The sequence below is a fragment of the Nicotiana tomentosiformis genome, chromosome 7 (genome assembly GCF_000390325.3).
Source record: "Nicotiana tomentosiformis chromosome 7, ASM39032v3, whole genome shotgun sequence".
Taxonomy (NCBI): Eukaryota; Viridiplantae; Streptophyta; class Magnoliopsida; order Solanales; family Solanaceae; genus Nicotiana; species Nicotiana tomentosiformis.
In genome coordinates this window covers 63,818,417-63,840,732 of record NC_090818.1, presented here as the reverse complement: position 1 = coordinate 63,840,732, position 22,316 = coordinate 63,818,417, and the positions used below count along the sequence as shown (strand labels likewise).

Here is a 22,316-nt window from a genome sequence, read left to right as displayed (position 1 = left end):
GAAGGGGTATGTGTAGACATACATGAACCCCGCTTTGGAGTAAGTAACTTGTTCTACCCCATCCGGGGCGAAGATTTCAATATTGTTGCAGTTATAGTCCTCATTCACAACAGGGATGCTAAAATGATGAATGGAGGAGGGGTACCTACGAACATGCCGAAACCTGCCACTTATGGAAATTGCACGTGCTTTTTGCTCCTATAGATCATATGTGGTGCTAAGATGAAGGGGTATGACAGTGTTTATGGTTGGAGGCTCGGATTAGACATCAACCTCTTTGGTTTTGTTTTTCTTTGGGCCTCCATCGAAGTAAAGCCCAGTGTTTCTGGAGATAGCAGTCTAAGAAGACATGCTGGTAAAAGATCTGTGGAGAAGTTCTTAAAGAGAAAGTTGAGTGTTGTAGAAAAATTCTAAGGAAATTTAGAGAAGGTACACAAATTCTAAGAAGACATGATTACCAACCATTGCAGGACACAAAATACTCTGCACACAAAAAGTTATACTCTATTATGCTTAATCTCAATACTTGAATATTGCATACACTCTTGTCACCGGAAAGGCTAAAGTTCTTAGTCAGGCTTGTTGTTTTCTTTAATTTCATTTGATAATCTTATCTCTGTTTTTATTTACTTATTATTTTTGGGTCAAATCGATTCGCTTGTCTATAAACCACACTATAAATTCAACTGTACCGTTATGTGGGTAAACAAATTATCCAAAAATCAATTATTTTTCCTTTTTTTATGTTACATATAAAAGATAAGAAAATTATTCAAATTTAAAATATCAAAAGACATGCATATTTCAATGGTTAAATTTTGAAGAAAGTTAACACATTACTAATAAATTCATAACTAAAAGAATAAGAATTCAAAATCTAAGGCAGACATTTTAAAGCTACCTTAAATAAAAAATTTCGGGATTGATGGAAGAACTTTGTAATTGTAGCTTGTTTCGTAGATTTCATTCTCTTACTAGCGATATAACGCTTGAATTGGCGAAGATTCGTGTCCAAATTTTCAACAAAAAGGTATCCAATAGTTTTTTCTTGAAGATAATCTAATAGCTTAACATTTAAATTTTCTATATAAATATTTTTTGAAATTTGTCCAATGGAAAATATATCATGTGCAAATCTTCAAGTCTTATATATGCAAGATAGAAACATTGTTTAATGAAAAAGATTGTGTGCATACTTTTAGAATTATTATTAGTAATCTTAAAGATTTTATATGGATGTTATAGAGGGATAATTTACAAAAAACGTTCTGCTATAAATATGGTTGTAGCTGTTATATGTAAAAAGCTGTTATAGAGAGAGGTAAAATATAATTTAACAAGTCGGCTCCGAGCAAAACTTGATTTTTATAGTTAATAGATGTTATATAGAGATGTTGTTATAGAGAAGTCTGTCTGTGTATGCAAATTATATTATTATATTTTTAAAAATAAAAATGGAAATGATTATAGCAATCTCGCATTAAGCTGACGGAGGTCAATTTACAAATTCCTACATTGTCAACCAATCTTAAATGAGAAGGTTCTATTTACTTTATTTATATGGAAAAGTAACATAACTCTCAGATCCACCTGTGAAGGTGCAATTTAGTTTGTGCAAAGTGCGAATTCATATTGTACGAACCTAGATTAATGTGTTATTAACAAGCACTGACCAGTTGCACAAATTGGCCGATATCTATTATTCCCGTACAATGCGTGTCTTGGATCCCGAGCGCTTGAGCCTGGCTTCTCGAACCAAATCTTCTTAAATTATTTTTCAAGTTACATTGTAGAGGCAAGGTCCAGAACTTATAACAAACTATTACTTCTCTCCTCCTCGTACACTAAAAGCAAATAATTGTTTAACTAAAATCTTTCCTATAATTTGAGATCTCAACTGTCTAAAATTTAATTGGTAAGGACAAATCAAGTTAAGACCACAGGAGAATACCCGCACCATGTTCAAGTTAGATTTAAATTTTATTCAAAGAGGCTGTAAAAGAAATTACACGGTCCATACTCTTCTATAGGTTAATTTATACTTGGTGAAATTTAGCTGCAGTTGAATTTTAAGTGATCTGTTTATAGAATATATTTTTATGTAATAAGTACTTGTGTATATATGTACGTGGGACCCATGTTATGGTATGAAAGTGGGGGAAACATTTGACATTATTACTATTAGTGCCCTTTGCCATGTTACTGTAGACTTTCTAGGACACAATGCAGCATAAAGAATGCATTTTATTCAACTACAAAATTAGTTAGACGTTTGCTTTTTCATTTGGTTTTCTCTATATTTTCTAGTTTAACTGAAATATACTATTTTTTTTTTAGTTTAGCAGTATAAATATTTTTGTGAAGAAAAAAGTGAAGTATGCTTTGCACTCCAATCAAGTTAAAAATACTCTATTAGATTTGCATTATTAGAATAAAAAGATAAAACTAGAAGCTATTTTTTTTTATCTTTAACCTTTTTCACAAACGGTGATCTGAAGACACGCAACGTTACTTATAAACTATTTTTCAAAAGTTACATAAATGAAGAACTAATAGTTGCATGATAAGGTAGTATTGATAGAGTGGATGTGGCTATTGTTTCCCTAACTAGTGATTCCAGGTTTGAGTCTTGAGTATATAATTTTTTTTTGATAAAGAGTATTTTCTCAAAAATAAATTCGAATATAGTCTGAGTACCGAACACACTGAATGGAAACAAAAAAAATTTGATTAGATAGAACAATTCTCTTTTGAAAAGTTTGGGTGAAGTCGTGTTCAGTTTTTCACTACCCCAAATATTTCATTTTCACTCCTACACACCAAAGAAAAGGACCCTCCTCCTCTATATAGATAATCAATCCCCTTCTCCACTCCCTTTCCATTTCTCCCTCACTCTAAAAAGCTCCACTCCCAAACTCTCCTCCCTCTGCACCACCACAACCACCGCCGGAGAAACATGTCAGAGAAAAAGTGCAGCCACCACAAATGCAAGAAGAAGAAGATCGTCAGGCGAATTTGCGCCGCTATTCTCATCTTCCTCTTCTTAGTTCTTCTCACTATCCTTATCGTTTGGGCCGTTCTTCAACCCAAAAAACCCCGTTTCATCCTCCAAGACACCACCATCTTCATCTTCAATGTCTCCGCCCCTAACATCTTCTCCACCTCTATTCAAGCCACCGTTTACGCCCGTAATCCCAATAGCAACATAGGCATATATTACGACAAGATGGATATTTACGCCACCTACCACAACCAGCAAATTACCTATTACACACAAATTCCTCCTGTATACCAAGGCCACAAAGACGTCAACATCTGGTCGCCGTTTGTTTTGGGCAATAACGTACCGATTGCTCCCTATAACGGCCCTGGACTCACCGAAGACCAACAAAATGGCGGCGTTTGGCTCGACTTTAAAATTGACGGCCGTGTGAAATGGAAAGTAGGGTCTGTTACAACCGGTCATTACCATCTTCACGTCACGTGCTCCGCGTATGTTCCACTCGGTGACCACCCTGCTAACGGCGGAATCGTCGTCGGAAACAACGCCGTTAAGTACCAGCTATCCCGGAGCTGTGATGTCAGTGTTTGAAGTTCGTTTTTACTACCGTTAAGTATTTAATTCCCTTCTTAAAACCTGTTTTTACTTTTCCACCTTATTTCAGCTTCAGCATCTCTTTTTTTGAATTTTAATTTTAGTCTTTTGTCCTACATAGTTTATGAATTGTACAATTTGCTAAAAATAAACGTGGGAACGAAATATTGAGGATGGGACAGATACCAAAAATTCACAATATTGTAAGAAGTTGTATTCATTCGGATTATGTGTAATTTACTATATATTATATTGTTTCTTCTCATTAGAAAAAAGTGATACAATTATTGTTGTACAAGTGGTATATATACAAGTTGTTGTCAATGTGTTTGGTTTCTAAGCATTAAATATTTTTAAATTGATCGCGCTTACTTGATGTTGACTCTTCCCTACTTTTTCAAATTTTTAGTGCTAATTGTAAGTTAAAAAATATTTTAGACAAAATGGCTTTAAAATTGCCAAAGATTGAGGGTTTGGTCCATGGGAACATATGAGCTGTATATTCGTTAAGTCTATGAATAAAGAAGGCCAAGGCCATGTGATCTACAAGTTCTTGTATTGGGTGAATAATTAAGATAGTCTGCCAAACCATGACTTGTTATTTTCCTCATTTCTCTTTTGGTTTCTAAAGATTCATTGAATATAACAATTTAGGGTGTGTGTGGGGGGAGGGATGATTTTGTGAACTACGATTATCACTACTACTTATTTGACTTGTACATACTGTTAACATATAAATCACAAGTTCTGTACTTGGTGATTTCTTAGTATAAATTACTCTGAATTTATACTCTGCTTTTTTCATAGTTAAATTTTCAATGGTTGTTAGCTAAACGTTTTAAGATCCTAAAGTAGAGGGATTTAAGTTATATGCCTATCCCACTATCAGTCTAGTTTAACCGATTTAATATATTAATACAATGTTTTTTAATTTATTATATTAAATTTGCTACAAAAAGTAATTTTTAGGGCATATAACTTAAATTAAAAATTAAAATATCACCTAAAGAAATTCTTGGAAGTTAATTTAATTAAAAAGTAAAGAACCTCATGTGTTTGGTGCTTTTTTCAGAAAGTGCGTAACAAGGTAGGACATTTCGATTAGTTGCCAGGATTAATTATTATGCAAGTGTTTGTTAGGTAAAGTGTTCTAGTGGGAAATTATAACACCCATATTGGGCTGAGCCGCCGGCTGAGGAAAATAAAAGAAAATGGCCAAATTTGTAGTAATATAATAAAGAGATAAGGTTTGAAGGCCACTTCAAACAGCAAGTATAAACTCACACTTTCGCAACTGATTAAATAGGAAACAACCTCCTTTTGACCCTAAAATAAAAAAGAAAGAGTGTGTACTGGCAAAAGTTATACTCCTAAAACATTATGGGTTTGTTTGACTCACGCATAGAGAAGGGTCTAATAAAACAATTCATACTATGGTTAAATGTCTGCTTACCATCACTATTTGATTGTCAGTATAAAATTTGCATAATTAGATATACTTTCTGGTTACCATTTTATTTTTCGTAGTATTACCCATATTACTTGTCAAAAATATATGTATTAGTTAATGCTACATAGAAATGTGAAAAAAAAGGTACTCCTATTAGTAATACCTGACCATACGAAAAGAAACACTAAATTGGTAAATGTGGATATACTTCCAAATTAACTACCATTTCTAAAATCAAACGTGTTTCTACATCTTTTCTCTGAATTGATAAAGCTTGTTTCTTTTATTCTAAAAGACGTTTTCGGAAAACACCTTTTCAGCTGATAAAAAGTTAATTAATGAGGTAAAACAGTATTCCCAATAATTGAAGTACTATTAAAATTAGTACCGACAAACACGTCTTTTCCCGTTGTTTATAAGAGATACTCTAGACTCATCATACTTTCATTAGACAATAATGAAAGTTTGATACTATTGAACTGTAAAGAATATCTATAGGAATCGTCTTTCGATATATGTCGTATACCTTATTTTGAATAGGAATCATTTCAATAACAACTTTGCTCAATGCTTTTTGTAGACAACACAAGGTTTTTCATCACAATCTTTTATATATATATATATATATATATATATATATATATATATATATATATATATATATATATATATATCATATTTAGGGACGAAGCTATAATTTTAAATTTATGAGATCTAAACTCTAGAAAAAGTAATTTATTGGATCTTGAATAAATTATTTGTATATATTAAGTAAATTTTTAATGCTTATATAAGAAGTGGGCTAAAACTATTGAATTATGCGAAACTCAAAAGCGAAACTGTAGTTCCGCTCTTAATCGTATTCGTACCATATGTTTCAACAATTGTACCGGATAGTATTGATCAAATTGTATGGTGTTATTGCAAAGTATTGGACAAAGAAAAAAACAACTAAGAGTAGAGATAAGAAATTGGGAAGAAACATATATAATTAATAATTGTGAATCAAACGCAAATGGCAAACAGCTCATAAAAGCAATACTCTCAAACAAAAGAATTGAAGAATAAGTGTGATTAAGAGTCATTTGCTTGGCTAAAGATGCTTCAAATAAATAAATAACTAAATAAATAAAGAAAAAATGATCGTCGGTGCATAAGAGAGTGGCTGCAGAAGACAAAATAGAAATCTATTTTACGTGTAAGAAGAAGATATCGTCAAAGTAGAAATGGGTGGATGACCTAATAATGTGAGCTCTCTCTCACACATACACACAGTTCTTTGTATTTTGTTGAACATCACACCGATATTATATTGCTCTTATGGCTGCCCAAATTTGGCTTTTATGGTACACGTTTCCTTAGTCCAGGAAATAGAAAAAGAATAAACATAAAATTGATCACCATCAATTTATTTGTCGATTTATCCAGATCTCTTGCAAATTATGATTTCAAAATCACAAGTTTTAATTTCAGATGCATGAAATGTTACAGTACGAGAGACATAATTTTTTCTAACCGTCACTGCAAAAAGCTTGTATACGGATAAAACCGAGCTCGATATTCGATCGAGCTTCCGAACTCCCTGATTAGGCCAGGGTCGAAATATTTGTGATCGGGTGAAGTTTAACTCGAAGATTGATCTGACGTCTAACACCATCGGCCAAGATCGACACATGGTGATTATGGTCCAACCCAAAACATTGTCAAAGTTAGCCATCGAAACCATCAGATTTGCCCTCAAGTTTACCGAAGGCGTAACCGGTCTTGTTTCCAACGGCCTCGAAGAAAGCTTTGCCAACTCATCCGATAGGGGTCCGTAATTCTCGCCATTAACCAGTCATTATCGCAGAAATCACGGAACGACTCAAAAAGGGAACCAACGGTCAACAAATCAATGACTTTCGCCTTTTATAGAACAATAAAATAATACCTTAAAAGGTATATCTCCCTAATATATAGAGGGGACTTGACAATTCATTAGAAACATGGTAACATATACTGATAAGCAATACATTCTCTAAGTTCTTGCTCTTTGATATTTTTGTGTCAATACAAGTGTATTCAACTCAAGGGTGACTTGCCTCCTTACGTTGAAATCATCCAACTCACGTGGGTGGCTTGTTTCCTTACGTTGAAATCATCCAACTCACGTGGTTTATAGTTAAATTAATGTCATTTATTTCAATTGCAATCTAATTTATCGCTTTGTATCAAGTTAATCCGCATATCTTTAAAACCACTAATAAATTCAATTGTTATCCGATTTTGAGGGTAAATAGTTTGGCGCCCACCGTGGGGCTAAGGATAAAAGTGGTTATTTGATACAAATCTCCATAACACATACTACTTTACGCTTGCTCTTTGAAGTGTCTTTGATTTCATATAAAAAAATGTCAAACTCTCGATTAGCACCCCTACATATCAATAACGAGTCCGGTCATCAGGGTGAGAATAACTACATGACGCCCGGTAACGTAGGGCCACCCGCTGGTCCCGTTGGGATTCCAATCGCAGATCCGATTGATGTTAAGTCACATGTTGCTATTGATGCAAACCTGCTTACTGACCCCGAAAATAGCGTCCGTGGTGGGGCCCGATCGGCAGTTCGAAACACACAAAATAATGAAGAAGACGGAATCAACATACAGATGATCTTCGAAATTCTGCAAGCTCAACAGGTGGCGATAACTCAGTTGCAGAGGCAAAGCCAGGAACCGAGAAGGGTTGAACCCGATCCGCCCCGTGAAGTCACTCGCAGAAATGAACTAGTTATAGTAAGGTCAAATGAACAAGAATCGGGTACTAACTCCGAGATTATAAAGATGCCCGAGGAGCTAACAAAACGGATAGTATCAGGGGAAAAGAAAATCGAAGCGAATAACAAAAAGGTGAAAACCTACAATTCCAGAGTAGATCAAATCCCGGGAGCACTTCTGATACTGACAGGACTGGATTCCAGGAAGATCGTGCAGAAACCTTTTCCTCCGAGCGCGGCTCCGAAGCCAATCCCCAAGAAATTCTGTATGCCCGAAATACCTAAATATAACGGAACGACCGATCCAAACGACCATGTAACCTCTTACACATGTGCCATCAAAGGGAACGAATTGGAAGACGACGAGATCGAGTCTGTTCTACTAAAATTATTTGGGAAGACCCTCTCAAAGGGAGCTATGATATGGTATCACAACTTATCTCCTAATTCTATTGACTCATTTACTATTCTTGCACACTCATTTGTAAAAGCACATGCTGGTGCCATCAAGGTCAAAACCAGGAAATCAGACCTTTTCAAAGTTAAACAGAAGGATAACGAGATGCTCATGGAATTAGTGTCCCATTTTCAAATGGAACGAATGGATCTGCCGCCAGTCGCCAATGATTGGGTTATTCAAGCTTTCACTCAGGGACTCAATATTCGGAGCTCGGTGGCTTCACAACAACTGAAGCAGAATATGATAGAATACCCTGCCGTTACCTGGGTCGATGTACATAATCGGTATCAATTGAAAATCAGAGTCGAAGATGACCAACTTGGGACCACTTCGGAGTCTGTTTATCCCGTCAGAATCCTCGACAGAGTCAAGAGAGACATCGATTGTGAACTAAGATCAAACAGGGATCGATATCGTCCATATAATGGGGATAGGAAGAGCAGTGGGTCCGGACAGAACCCCATAAGAAACGAAAGGAAAAATGACCAAGGTCAAAGCAATCGGGGGCTTATGACCAAAAACAGCTTCAACAGGTCCATCGGGCCTAAAGAAGCACCGAGGCTATCGGAATACAACTTTAATTTCGATGTTGCTGCCATCGTATCAGCTATCGGGCGCATCAATGATACCAAATGGCCTCGACCTCTACAATCCTATCCAGCTCAAAGGGACCCTAACCAGAAGTGCAAATATCATGGCACTCACGGTCATAGAACGGAAGACTGTCGACAACTGAGAGAAGAAGTATCCCGTTTATTCAAAAACTTCGAGAATTCTTGGGCGACCGAGCCAACAACCATTTTAGGAACAAGGATTCTAACAAACAGACAGAACGAGAGGATACCGAACCTCAACATGTCATAAATATGATCATCGGTGGAGTCGACATCCCACAGGGCCAATGTTGAAACACACCAAAGTATCCATCACTAGGGAGAAACGAACTCGAGACTACATACCAGAAGGAATTTTATCTTTCAGCGACGAGGATACGAAAGAGATCGTACAGCCTCACAATGATGCACTGGTAATATCTGTGCATGTAAATAAAACTCGAATTAAATGTGTGTTGCTTGATCCAGATAGCTCAGCCAACATCATTCTGTTGAGGGTCATGGAGCAGCTCAGTCTACAAGACAAAATCATGCATGCAATCCGATTTCTAAACGGTTTCAACATGGCATGTGAAACTACCAAGGGGGAGATAACGTTACCAGTTAATACCACCGAAACCATACAAGAAGCCAGAGTTTATGTAATCGAAGGAGACATGAGGTACATTGCCCTTCTCGGAAGGCCATGGATCCACAACATGAGGGCAGTTCCCTCGACTCTTCACCAAGTATTAAAATTCACAACTTTGGGGGGGGATTAAGACAATCTATGGGGAACAACCGACCGCAAAAGAGATGTTTGCAGTCGAAGAAGTGATTCCAAAATTAATACTCGCAACATCGAAAGAACCGAATTCGGGCGCAAACCAAGAGGTTAAATAGAAGTCACGACCCAACCAGGTGAGCGAGGGACTTATGAAGACGATGATTACGGGGTTCCCCGGTCTTTTATAATCCCCGATGACTCCGACGCAACCAAATCGATGGTCGAAGAGCTGGAACAGGTTATATTGGTCGAGTATCTACCCGATCGAAAGGTGTACCTGGGCACGGGGTTAACTCCCGAACTCAGAAAAAAACTTATTCAGTTCCTTTTAACTAACATAGATTGTTTTGTTTGGTCCCATCTTGATATGACAGGGATACTACCGGAGATAACCACTCACAAGCTAAGCCTGGACCCAAAAATCAATCGGTCAAGCAGAAGAGGAGGCCCTAATCCGAGGTCAAACATGCTTTCATCAATGACGAGGTATCTAAACTCCTTAAAATAGGGTCCATTTGGGAGGTTAAATACCCGGATTGGTTAGAAAACGTAGTTGTAGTCCCTAAAAAAGGAAATAAACTAAGAATATGTGTAGATTACAAAGAGTTGAATAAAGCATGCCCCAAAGGCTGTTTTCCTTTGCCCAACATGACCATATGATCGATCCCACGACCGGCCATAAGATCCTCAGTTTTCTCGATGCCTATTCCAGGTACAACCAAATACTGATGGACCCGGGGGATCAGGAAAAAACCTCCTTCATCACTAAATACGACACATACTATTATAATGTAATACCGTTTGAATTAAAAAATGCTGGTACCACATACCAACGCCTAGAAAATCGGATGTTCGAAGAACGAATAGGAAACTCAATGGAAGTTTACATTGGCGACATGTTAATTAAGTTCCTACGAATAGAGGACCATTTAAAACATTTACAGGAAAGCTTGAGCATACTAAAACAATACAATATGAAGCTGAACTCAGAAAAATGTGCGTTTGGAGTTGGGTCAGGAAAGTTTCTCGGATTCATGGTATCCAATTGGGGAATCAAGATCAATCCCTATATAATCAAATCCATCGAAGATATCACGGTCGTGGACAACGTAAAGGCCGTGCAAAGGTTAATCGGGCAAATGGCCACTCTGGGGTGATTTATTTCGAGGTTGTCCAACAAGGGCCAATGATTCTTCGCTCAGTTGAAGAAAAAGAATAATTTCTCGTGGACACCGGAATGCCAATGAGCTTTAGAGGAACTCAAGAGATACTTATCGACCCCCCCTCTACTTCACATACCAAAGACAGACGAATGACTGTACTTGTACTTGGCGGTCTCAGAGATAGCGATAAGTGGAGTCCTAGTTCGGGAAGAGCAAGGTACGCAATTTCCAATTTACTATGTTAGTAGGACCTTAGGTGAGGCCGAAACTAGGTACCCTCACCTGCAAAAACGGGCACTCGCTTTGCTAAGCGCCTCTAGGAAGCTAAAGTTGTACTTCCAATGTCACCCCATATGTGTCGTAACTACTTACCCGTTGAAGAAGGTTCTGCATAAACCCAAACTCTCGAGCCCATTGGCCAAATGGGCCGTAGAAATAAGTGGTTACGATATCGAGTACCGACCTCAGACCGCCATTAAGTCTCAAATATTGGCAAACTTTGTGGCTGACTTTACACCGGCCCTAATACCCGAGGTCGAAAGAGAGTTGCTGGTTAACTCCGGAACTTCCTCTGGAATCTGGACCCTATTCACAGACGACGCCTCAAACGCAAAAGGGTCCGGACTTGGCATCGTACTAAAGCCACTAACAGGTAATATAATCAGACAATCCATTAAAACTGTGAAATTGACTAACAACGAGGCCGAATAGGAGGACATAATTGCAAGCCTTGAACTAGCCAAGAGCTTGGGGGCAGAGTTAATCGAAGCCAAGAGCGACTCGTTCCTTGTGGTAAACTAAGTTAATGGGACATTCGAGGTCAGAGAAGAACGAATGCAGAGATACTTGGACAAGTTACATGTGACATTACATCGGTTCAAAGAATGGACTTTGCAACATGTGCCTCGGGATCAAAATAGCGAGGTCGATGCCCTCGCTAACTTGGGATCGTCGTTCGAAGAAAACGAGATCAACTCTGGAGAAGTCATACAACTTATGAGATCGATAGTGGCAGAAGGCCATGCCGAGATCAATTCGATGAGCCTAACTTGGGACTGGAGGAATAAGTACGTGGAATATCTCAGGACCAGAAAACTGCCCTCGAACCCGAAAGAATCGAGAGCCCTGCGTATAAAGGCAACCCAATTTAGCATGGCTGAACACAGAACCCTGTTCAGAAAAGCATTTGATGGCCCACTTGCGATATGTCTAGGGCCAGGGGATACTGAGTACTTTTTGAGGGAAATCCACGAAGGTACCTGTGGAAATCATTCGGGTGCCGAATCACTGGTTCAAAAAATAATCATTGCCGGTTACTAATGGATCGACATGGAATAAGATGAAAAGGAGTTCGTAGAAAAATGTGATGAATGTCAAAGTCATGCTCCCATGATTCATCGAGCCGGAGAACTTCTACATTAGGTCTTTTCACTATGGCCTTTCATGAATTGGGGGATGGACATCGTCGGTCCCCTCCCACGGACACCCAGTAAGGCTTAATTTATTTTATTTATGACTGACTATTTTTCTAAATGGGTGGAAGCACTGGCATACGAGAAGGTCATAGAAAAATAAGTCATCGATTTTATCTGGGACCACATCATATGTCGGTTTGGAATACCCTTCGAGATTGTGAGCGACAACAAGAAACAATTTATTGGCAGCAAAGTAAGAAAGTTTCTTGAAGACCATAAGATCAAAAGGATCTTATCCACTCCCTATCACCCAAGTGGGAATGGACAAGCTGAAACTACCAACAAAACCATACTCCAAAGCCTTAAAGAGAGCTTAACCGACGCCAAAGGAAAATGGAAGGAAATGCTACCTGAGGTCCTCTGGGCGTACCGTACAACCTCGAAGTCCAGTACCGAGGCCACCCCATTTTCTTTGGTTTATGGCACTGAAGCTTTAATACTAGTCGAGGTTGGATAGCCAATCATCAGACTCCTATATGAAACGAAGGAATCAAATGACCAATCTATGAGTATGCGCCTGGAGATATTAGATGAAAGTCGCGAAACTACCCTTGTCCGGTTGGCCACCCAAAACAGATCGAAAGGTATTACAATTGAAGGGCCAACCTTCGACACTTCAATACCGAGGACTTGGTACTAATAAATGTCACACTAAGCACCCGAAACCCGAACGAAGTGAAATTGGGGTCGAACTGGGAAGGACCATACCGAATTATCGAGATCATCGGGAAAGGATCCTACAAGCTCGGAACAATGAACGACGAGCAACTACCAAACAACTGGAATATAACTCACTTAAAGCGATATTACTGTTAAGGTGAAATCTCTTTCTTTCTTTTATTTACATTTTAAACTAACAATTGCAAATAACCAACAAAGGATGATACGAGACCCTAGGCTTGAAAGCACGCGTTGCACTCTTTTTCCTTGAACCGGCTTTATCCCAAATGGGTTTTCTGACAAGGTTTTTAACGAGGAAACAAGTAAATCGTGCTAACTTAGAATCAAAGGACGGCTACGAACCGGTGAAAATGATCACAATAGTATTCGAGGCCTCTCTTTGGTCAACCCCGAACACTAGGGGCCAATATCCTCGGATATCGAATTTAACAAGGGTAGAAACTTCGTGATTGAAAGGTATCGATCAATATGATTTATTGTAATGGCTAAACATGTACACCTAAGGGTCAAAAGAACCGTGCCCGCTCAAACCGCTCGAGCCCTGGCACAAAATATGTATACATGTACAACTGTTATGCACAAGAATAAGAAAGAAGACTATTCTTTGCACATAAATATCTTGTCCTCAAAAACGTTTCTTGCATTTCTTAAGGAATTTCCTAAACCCATCCCCTAAAGGTATCGAGCCCAAGGGCCACCTTGATCCGAGTTTGAACATTCACTTCACTCGGGGACTGTAGCCATTGCCTAAATTAAAAGGCTAAGGCCATTCTCGGGTCAACAAAACCCGAGGACACAAAATCGTATTTCGCATTGCCCGAAAGGCTACGTCCATATTTACACGACTCGGAGACGTTCGAGACTCGTAACAAAACCAAGGCCTTCGAAAAATTCGTATAACTGGTTCTAAAGGCTACCCTCAGCAAGCTATAAACCTATATTAAACGTTTTTCGGTAACACCGAATTCCTACAATGCCTTAACACAAAGTAACGTTAAAGGCAATGTTTGTTCCAACCTTCAAACATAACCTAATTATTTCATGCTAAGGCATTTCGATCTTTGCGAATACAAATAAAAAATCAAAGGAAAAATTCAAAAGTGATGAAAGGGAAAAGTATATATATATATATATATATATATATATATATATATATATATATATATATATTTCTTTACAAGGGCTGAATAGCCCCGATACATATTTTTTACAAAGGCCGAACGGCCTCGACGAAAAGATAGTACAAAAATCAAAAAGATCCTAAATGATCTAATCTTCATCAGGGGCTACTTGGTCACCTACGAGGTCTTCACCACCATCGGACTCACCCAACTTTTCGGACCCCTTGGAATCTTCCTCGGGATACGCCAGCTTCCTGGACTTTGCTTTGTATATCTTACCATTTTCGATTTCAGCCAATACGTCAAAATTCTAAGCGTGGACTCCATCAAGGGCCTCCCTTCGAGATTTCCACCTCGCATGCTTCATCATGTTTCTTGCTTGGTCCTGAATCGCCTCGGCATCAGCTTTATATTGGGCCACCTTATCATCAGCCTCGGCCCTGACCACAACAACCTCTGACTTGGCCGACTCAAGCTCCTTGGCCAGATTCTCCTGACCGGAGATAGCCGAGTTTAGCAGAGACTGAAAACCATCGATCTTTCTAGCCTGCACCAAGTTTTTCTCCCTTGCATCCCGAAGCTGAACCTCAGCCAAAGCCAATTGAGCCCGGACAGTCTCCTTCTCCGAGGCCAGGCGATCCATGTTCTTCTTCCATTCTTCGGCCTCGGCTTTGACCGCATCCACCTCCCCCCTCGATCTAGTCAAGCTTTTTTTGAACCTGCGGGTTTGGATTGTCAGACATTGTGTCTGACTCATCATGACAAACTTCAAAAACTCTTCTTACCTACTCGACCAAGTTGGCATGCTCCTTCCAAGCCGCTTCTAGATCAGCCTGGGATTTCTCACTAAGAAGCTTGTAAGCATCCTTCTTCTCAGAGAGCTCCGGAGTCTCGACCTCGTGATGTTTGAAGTCTTCTCAGAATCAGAGAAAAACCTCATGATGAAGTATCGAGGCCTTCATACACAAAGGAAAATGTTACGATTATTTAATAAAGGGAAAACATTACCTAGGCCTGGAAGTACATAATAAAGGGATATTCGAAGTTACCCAATTCAACGCCTGTTGAGCTACGTTGAAAAGGCAGGGTGAATCCACCTCGTTTATATTAGCTTGATCATCCTCAATTACCAGGCACCGAAGATAACTGGCCACCCCTACGGGGATGGAAAGGACCCGGGCATCTTTAGGAAGGGAAAAAACAACGGTGCATTTTTGATCGGGATATACACTCGGGGAAGGAAATTGATCGACCAATTTCGGGCTCGAGGAAGGACCTCTTGCTTCAGAGGGTGAGTTCTTCCTTGGTATCTCTATATCACCAAATCCAAAGGCATCCTCCGTGTCTGTCGAATCCACTCCATCAAACAAACCACGAAACGGGTCATTCGATCTGTAGGCTTCCTCGATGGGGCGTTCTTTTGCTTCTTGGGCCTCGTTAAACATCGACTCTAAGAACGAGGGTGACTCAGCAATATCTATTAGACCGATTTCTTCCTGCGAGGCTTTGCTCGTACCTCGTAAAGCCTCAGCTCCTACCTCCACCTCGGCCTCATGAAATTCGGCCTCGCCTCCCCCTGGTTCGGAGGCCCCTTGCCTTTCAAGCTACTGCAACATATTGGCCACCAGATCAAAGGCTTCTCCTTCCCCCTCGAATTCATCCCTCAGTCGATAGAGTGAGTCCAGGGACAGTGCTCGACCACTGATGCTTCCCTTAGGTTTACGAGCCAATTGTTTCTTTAGCCTTTTCTTCTCAGGGTCCGGGGAACTCGGAGCCTTTTTCCTTTTCTTCTCTTTATCCTGTCCTGAGGCAGGGGATCGGTGAAGATATTGTCATAACCAGACGAAGGCCTCATCTCAGCATCTTTTGGTAAACCTGCAAAAAAGAAGTAAAAACAAGTTAGAAATTGATAAAGCGAAAGGGAAATCAAAGTAATTTGAGAAAGCTCTTACCATGGGAACGAGCCTCCCATCATCCCTTCGAGAGCTCGCACCACGAATGATCGGAATAAGGTCTCTGTTTTACAATTCCCTTGACCCATTCCTTGAGTCGAGGAACCGCATCCGGCATCCGTGCAATAACTGCACCATAGCAAACTATAGATGAGAGGGGAAGGAAAAAAACATCAAACAAAATCTTAAATGTAGGATTACACTTACGCTTCATATTCCACTTCTCGAGAAATGGCATATGCTCGGCTAGGATTAAATTCGAGGTCTTCACTCGAACAAAATGAGCCAACCAGCCTCGGTCCCGATCCTCATCGATGCTAAAAAAAAAGGCCTTAGTGGCCTGACGTGTAAGCTTGATTAATCCCCCTCTATAGAGCCGGGGGCTATACAGGTTCATAAGGTGGTCAATGGTGAACGTATATCCCTAGACCTTGCTCATAAAGAAGTGGAGAAGCTTTACTATTCTCCAGAACGAAGGATGAATCTGATCGAGGGTCACCTCGTACCTCTTAGAGAAGGCGATGATGACCGGATCTAAAGGACCCAGCGTAAAAGGATAAGTGTAAATACTTAAAACCCCTCCACGTGGGTGGTGATCAATTCCTCGGGGGTAGGGACCACTACAAGCTTATTGGCCCAGTTGCAATCCTCCTTGACCCTCTCGAGGACACTGTCGGTGACCGAACATATGTACCTCGAGACCGTCTTGCACCGACCCGGTACCGAGGAGGTTTTCTCAACCTAGAAATCAGCTCCGGTTGGACACCCCACCGGTACAAACATCTTTGGAGGGGTTCTGTTGTCGGTTCTTCAGTAACAACAGGCGAAGCGTTCTCAGACGGTCTCGAGAAAGAGGGATTTTCAGTTTGAGGAACGGATTTTGAAGTCTTTGCCATTTGCTTCTAAATAGAGGAGAAACGAAGATGGTGATAAAAAAAGAGTTATAATTAATAGATGACTTATGAAAGCTTTCAGAAAACCAGAAGGGAAAAGTTTTAAACTAAAGCTTTCATAAAACCAGAAGGGAAGAAGTTTTAAACTTAAGTTTTCAGAAGACCAGAAGATGAGAGTAATGAAATTTTCTTAAAACACAAGGGCCCAATGTAAAAGTTCTAATGAATGGATGAAAAGGGGGTATTTGTTGTTTTCTCAAATGGAGGTTCACATCCTGTAGTGGACGACCGTTAACTGACACACATTTAATGCCTTGAAGACTGGGCCGACGGGACATTTCAACTATTCTTGTCACTTACATCATGAATTCTTCGACATGATTTATCGGAGTGAGAATCGGAAGCTCGTATTATTTCTCATCATTTACTCTCCAAAAAATAAAGGGATTTTGACGTCATGTTTTTGTCACTTGCGTCATGGTATATCGAAGTGAGAATTTGAGGCACATGTCGTCCCTCATCATCTACTCTTCGAAGAATGAGGGGACTATCTCTATACGGGTAAAACTGAGCTCGATATTCGATCGAGCTTCAGAACTCCCTAATTAGGCCAGGGTTGAAATATCTTTGATCGGGTGAAGTCGAGCTCGAAGATCAATCTGACATCTAACACCCTCGTCCAAGATCGGCACATGGTGATTATGATCGAACCCAAAGCATTGTCAACGTTAGCCATCAAAACCATCAGATTTTCCCTCGAGTTTACCGAAGGCATAACCGGTCTTATTTCCAACGGCCTCAAAGAAAGCTTTGCCAACTCATCCAACAGGGGGCCGTAAGTCTCACCATTAACCAGTCATTATGGCAGAAATCACAGAACGACTCATAAAGGGAACCAACGGTCAACAAATCAAGGACTTTTGCCTTTTATAGAACAATAAAATAATACCTTAAATGGTGGATCTCCCCTAATATATAAAAGGGACTTGACAATTCATTAGGAACATAGTAGCATATACTGATAAGCAATACATTCTCTAAGTTCTTGCTCTTTGATTTTTTTGTGTGAATAAAAGTGTATTCAACTCAAGGGTGGCTTGCTTCCTTACGTTGAAATCAACCAACTCATGTGGGTGACTTGCCTCCTTACGTTGAAATCATCCAAGTCATGTGGGTCTTGCCTCCTTACGTTGAAATCATCCAACTCACGTGGTTTGTAGTTAAATTATCGTCATTTATTTCAATTACAATATAATTTTTTGCTTTGTATCAAGTTAATCTACATATCCTTAAAACCATCAACAAATTCAATTGTTATCCGATTTTGAGGGTAGACAAAGCTATTATTGGATTTTGTAACATATAAGTTAGATTCATACAACTCTTAACTCTCAATTGGAGTAAAGTCAAGTATAAAATAGGCTAGATCCAAGACCTGTCCTATGATTTAGGATGGACAAAATCAAGGGATTTTATTTGCACTATATGACTTTTATGTGGTTAATGTTTAGATTTTTAAATCTTCTGAGTACCCACAAGATTTTGTGGTACACCTTATGAGGATCCACAAGATTTCATAAATCGTTGTCATAAGGTATTGCGTAACAGGTGCATAGTGGAGTCTAATGGAGTTGACTTTGCAGTATTTCAGATGCATGGCTCGACCAAGAAGTGGTGGTAGGAGTACGTTCGAGGCAGACCAGCAGGTTCACCTTCCCTCACTTGGGATCAGTTCTAACAACTATTTTTGGAGAAGTTCTTCCCTTTTACTCTGAGAGAGGACTACCGCAGCCAGTTTGAACGCCTTAAGTAGGGTAGCATGACTGTTATCTAGTACGAGACTAGATTTGTGGATTTATCTCGCCATGTAGTTGTTTTGATCCCTACCAAGATAGAGAGGTTGAGGAGATTTATAAATGGATTTACCTACAGTATCAGACTACAGATGGCCAGAGATACTGAGGATTATATTTCTTTTACCCGGGTCGTAGAGATCACCAGGAGGATCGGGAGGATTTGTGGTCAGGGTAAGAGGCCTCATAATTTTGGTGATTTTAGTGATGCCTCGTATGGAGGCAACAGTTCATTTGGTAGAGGCCATCATAGCAGGTCGATTGACTCAGCGCTTCAGGTATCACACGGTGCTTTGGACAGTCGTGGTCCTTATGAGTTTCATCCTGAGCAGCTAGCATACAACGCGCCTTTAGCTCTGGTTAGTGCATCTCTGATGCAGAGTTATTAGGGTGGTTATTCAGGTCGACAGGGTCAGCAGACACATCAGCCACATCAGCCGCGGGATTATTATACTTGTGGGGATTCGAGGCATGTCGCAAAATTTTGCCCCAGGTCATAGAGCAGTATGCCACAATAGGGCCCTCATGCCATGGTTGAGGTAGCCGTTGCTCCACTACCCTCCCAGCCAGCTAGAGGGGGTCAAGAAGCCCGAGGTGGTGGTCAGGCTATTAGGGGTGGAGGCCAGCTAGGTAGAGGCCGTCCAAGAGGTGGAGGTCAAACTGGTGGGGCTTAGTCCTATTTCTATGCATTTCCAGCTACACCTGAGGTAGAGTCGTCTGATGCAGTCATCACAGATATTGTTCCAGTTTTCCATAGAGATGCCTCACTTTATTTGATCTGGGTTCCAGTTATTCATATGTGTCATCCTATTTTGCTTCATATTTGGATACGTCTCATGATTCCTTGAGTGCCTCTATTTATGTGTCTATGCATGTGGGAGATTCTATTATGGTAGATCGTGTTTATTGCTCGTGTGTGGTCTCTATCGAGGGCTATGAGACTAGGGTAGACCTTTTCTTGCTCAGTATGATAGACTTTGATGTGATCCTAGGCATGGATTAGTTGTCGCCATATTACGATATTCTGGATTGTCATACTATTACTGTGACATTGGTGATGACGGTTCATTGGGTCATGTTCCCAGTAAGGTGGTGTCTTATTTGAAGGCACAACAAATGGTCGAGAAAGGGTGTTTGGCATACTTAGCCTTTGTGAGGTATGTAAGTGCTAATACTCCTACCATCGAGTTAGTTCCGGTATTAAGAGACTTTTCAGATGTGTTCCAAATAGACCAAACGGGTATGCCGCCCGATAGGGATATTGATTTCGGTATTGACTTAGTACCGGGCACTCAACCCATATCTATTTCACTATATCGCATGGCATCAGTAGAGTTGAAGGAGTTAAATGAATAACTTCGGGATTTTCTTGATAAGGGATTTATCAGACCGAGTGATCTTCCTTGGGGTTCTCCAGTTCTATTTGTGAAGAAGAAAGATGGCTTTATGAGGATATGTATTGACTACAGGAAGCTGAACAAAGTTATAGTCAAGAACAAGTACCCACTACTGCGTATTGATGATTTGTTTGACCAGCTTCAAAGTGCTAAGGTGTTCTCGAAGATTGATCTGAGATCATGATATGATCAGTTGAAGATCCGGGCTTCAGACATCCCGAAGACGGCCTTCAGGACTCACTATGGCCACTATGAGTTTCTGGTGATGTCTTTCGGGCTGACAAATGCCCGAACATCTTTCATGCACTTTATGAACAATGTGTTCCCACCATACCTTGATTCCTTCATCATCGTATTCATTGACAACATATTTGTGTACTCTTGCATCCAGGAGGAATTTGAGCAGCACTTGAGGGTCATGCTCCAAACCTTGATGGAGAAGAAACTATATGCTAAATTCTCCAAGTGTGAGTGTTGGCTTAATTCAGTTGCATGCTTGGGCCACATGGTGTCCAGTGAGGGAATTAAGGTGGATTCGAAGAAGATTGAGGTAGTTCAAAACTGGCCTATACCTACTTTAGTTACAAAGATTCAGAGCTTCTTAGGTTTGGCCAGATATTATCGCCGTTTTGTGGAGGGCTTTTCGTCCATCGCAACTCCTTTGACTAGATTGATCTAGAAGGGCTCTCCCTTCAGATGGTCCGGTAAGTGTAAGTTGATCTTTTAGAAGCTCAAGATTGCATTAACTACAACCCAGTGGTGGTATTGCCTATAGGTTTGAGATCTTATACCGTGTATTGTGATGCATTGCATATTGAACTTGGTGCGGTGTTGATGTAGGACGGTTGGGTGATTGCCTATGCGTCTCGGCAGTTGAAGGTTCATAAGAAGAATTAACCTGTGCATGATTTAGAGTTGGTAGCCATTGTTCATGCGCTGAAGATTTAGAGGCACTATCTGTATGGCGTTCCTTGCGAGGTCTATACCAACCATCGAAGTCTCCAGCACCTGTTCAACCAGAAGGACCTTAACTTATGGCAGCAGAGATGGTTAGAGTTGTTGAAAGACTATAATGTCACCATACTATATCATCTAGGGAAGGCCAATGTGTTGGCCAGTGCATTGAGTAGGAAGGCTGAAGGCATGGGCAGTTTGGCATATTTACCAGTAGAGGAAAGGTCTCTAGCCATAGATGTTTAGGTTTTAGCCAATCAGTTCGTGAGGTTGGATGTTTCGGAGCCTAGACGGGTCTTGCTTGTGTTGTGGAATAATCATCATTGTTGGAGCGTATCAAGGCTCGCCAGTTTGATGATCCTCACTTGTTAGTATTGAAGTATATAGTGCAACGGGGTGGTGTCAAGGAGGTTATGATTGGTGATGATGGTGTTATGTGGCTTCAAGTCTAGATTTGTGTTCCTAATGTTGATGGCTTGAGAGAGTTGATCCTTGAGGAGGCTCACTGTTTGCGCTATTCCATTCATCCAGGCGTCACAAAGATGTACCGTGACTTGAAATAACACTACTGATGGCGGAGAATGAAGAAAGATATTCTTGCTTATGTCTCTCGGTGTTTGAATTGTCAACAAGTGAAGTATGAGCATCAGAAACTGAGTGGGTTGACTCAGATATTGGAGATACCAGAGTGGAAGTAGGAGCACATTGCTATGGATTTTGTAGTAGGTTTACCATGGACCTTGAGGAAATGTGACGTAGTCTGGGTTATTATGGACTGGTTGACTAAGTCCGCACACTTCATTCCGGTGATGACTTCCTATTCTTCAAAGCGGTTGGCTCAGATTTACATTCAGGAGATTATCTGCCTGCACGACGTGCCTATTTACATCATTTTTGATCGAGGGGCATATTTTAGATCACATTTTTGGTGAGCCGTGCAACGTGAGTTGGGAACGCGGGTCAAGTTGAGTACCACATTTCATCCTCAGACGGATGGACTGTTTGAGCGCACTATTTAGATCTTGGATAACATGGTACGTGCATGTGTTATTGATTTCGGAGGTTTATGGGACCAGATTTTACCTCTAGCGCCTACAACAAAAACTATCAGTCGAGCATCCAGATGGCTTCGTACGAGGCCTTATATGGGAGGCGATGTTGTTCGCCGATTGGTTGGTTTGAACCTG

The 22,316-nt window shown here is 40.2% G+C and overlaps 2 protein-coding genes across 2 annotated transcripts; both read left to right on the top strand.

The window, feature by feature from the left end:
- Positions 1-2,845: 2,845 nt before the first annotated feature.
- Positions 2,846-3,919, top strand: LOC104118105 (NDR1/HIN1-like protein 1). The gene has a single exon (XM_009629284.4). The coding sequence runs from the start codon at positions 2,957-2,959 to the stop codon at positions 3,590-3,592; it is 636 nt and encodes a 211-aa protein (XP_009627579.1). The 5' UTR covers positions 2,846-2,956; the 3' UTR covers positions 3,593-3,919.
- Positions 3,920-8,218: 4,299 nt separating this feature from the next.
- LOC138895689 (uncharacterized) lies at positions 8,219-9,124 on the top strand. The gene has a single exon (XM_070180408.1). It carries the CDS (start codon positions 8,219-8,221, stop codon positions 9,122-9,124), a length of 906 nt encoding a protein of 301 aa, XP_070036509.1.
- Positions 9,125-22,316: the final 13,192 nt, after the last annotated feature.

Bases quoted from the DNA above. Each gene is read 5' to 3' on its own strand.
- LOC138895689 (XM_070180408.1), top strand. From the start codon at position 8,219: ATGATATGGTATCACAACTTATCTCCTAATTCTATTGACTCATTTACT.
- LOC104118105 (XM_009629284.4), top strand. From the start codon at position 2,957: ATGTCAGAGAAAAAGTGCAGCCACCACAAATGCAAGAAGAAGAAGATC.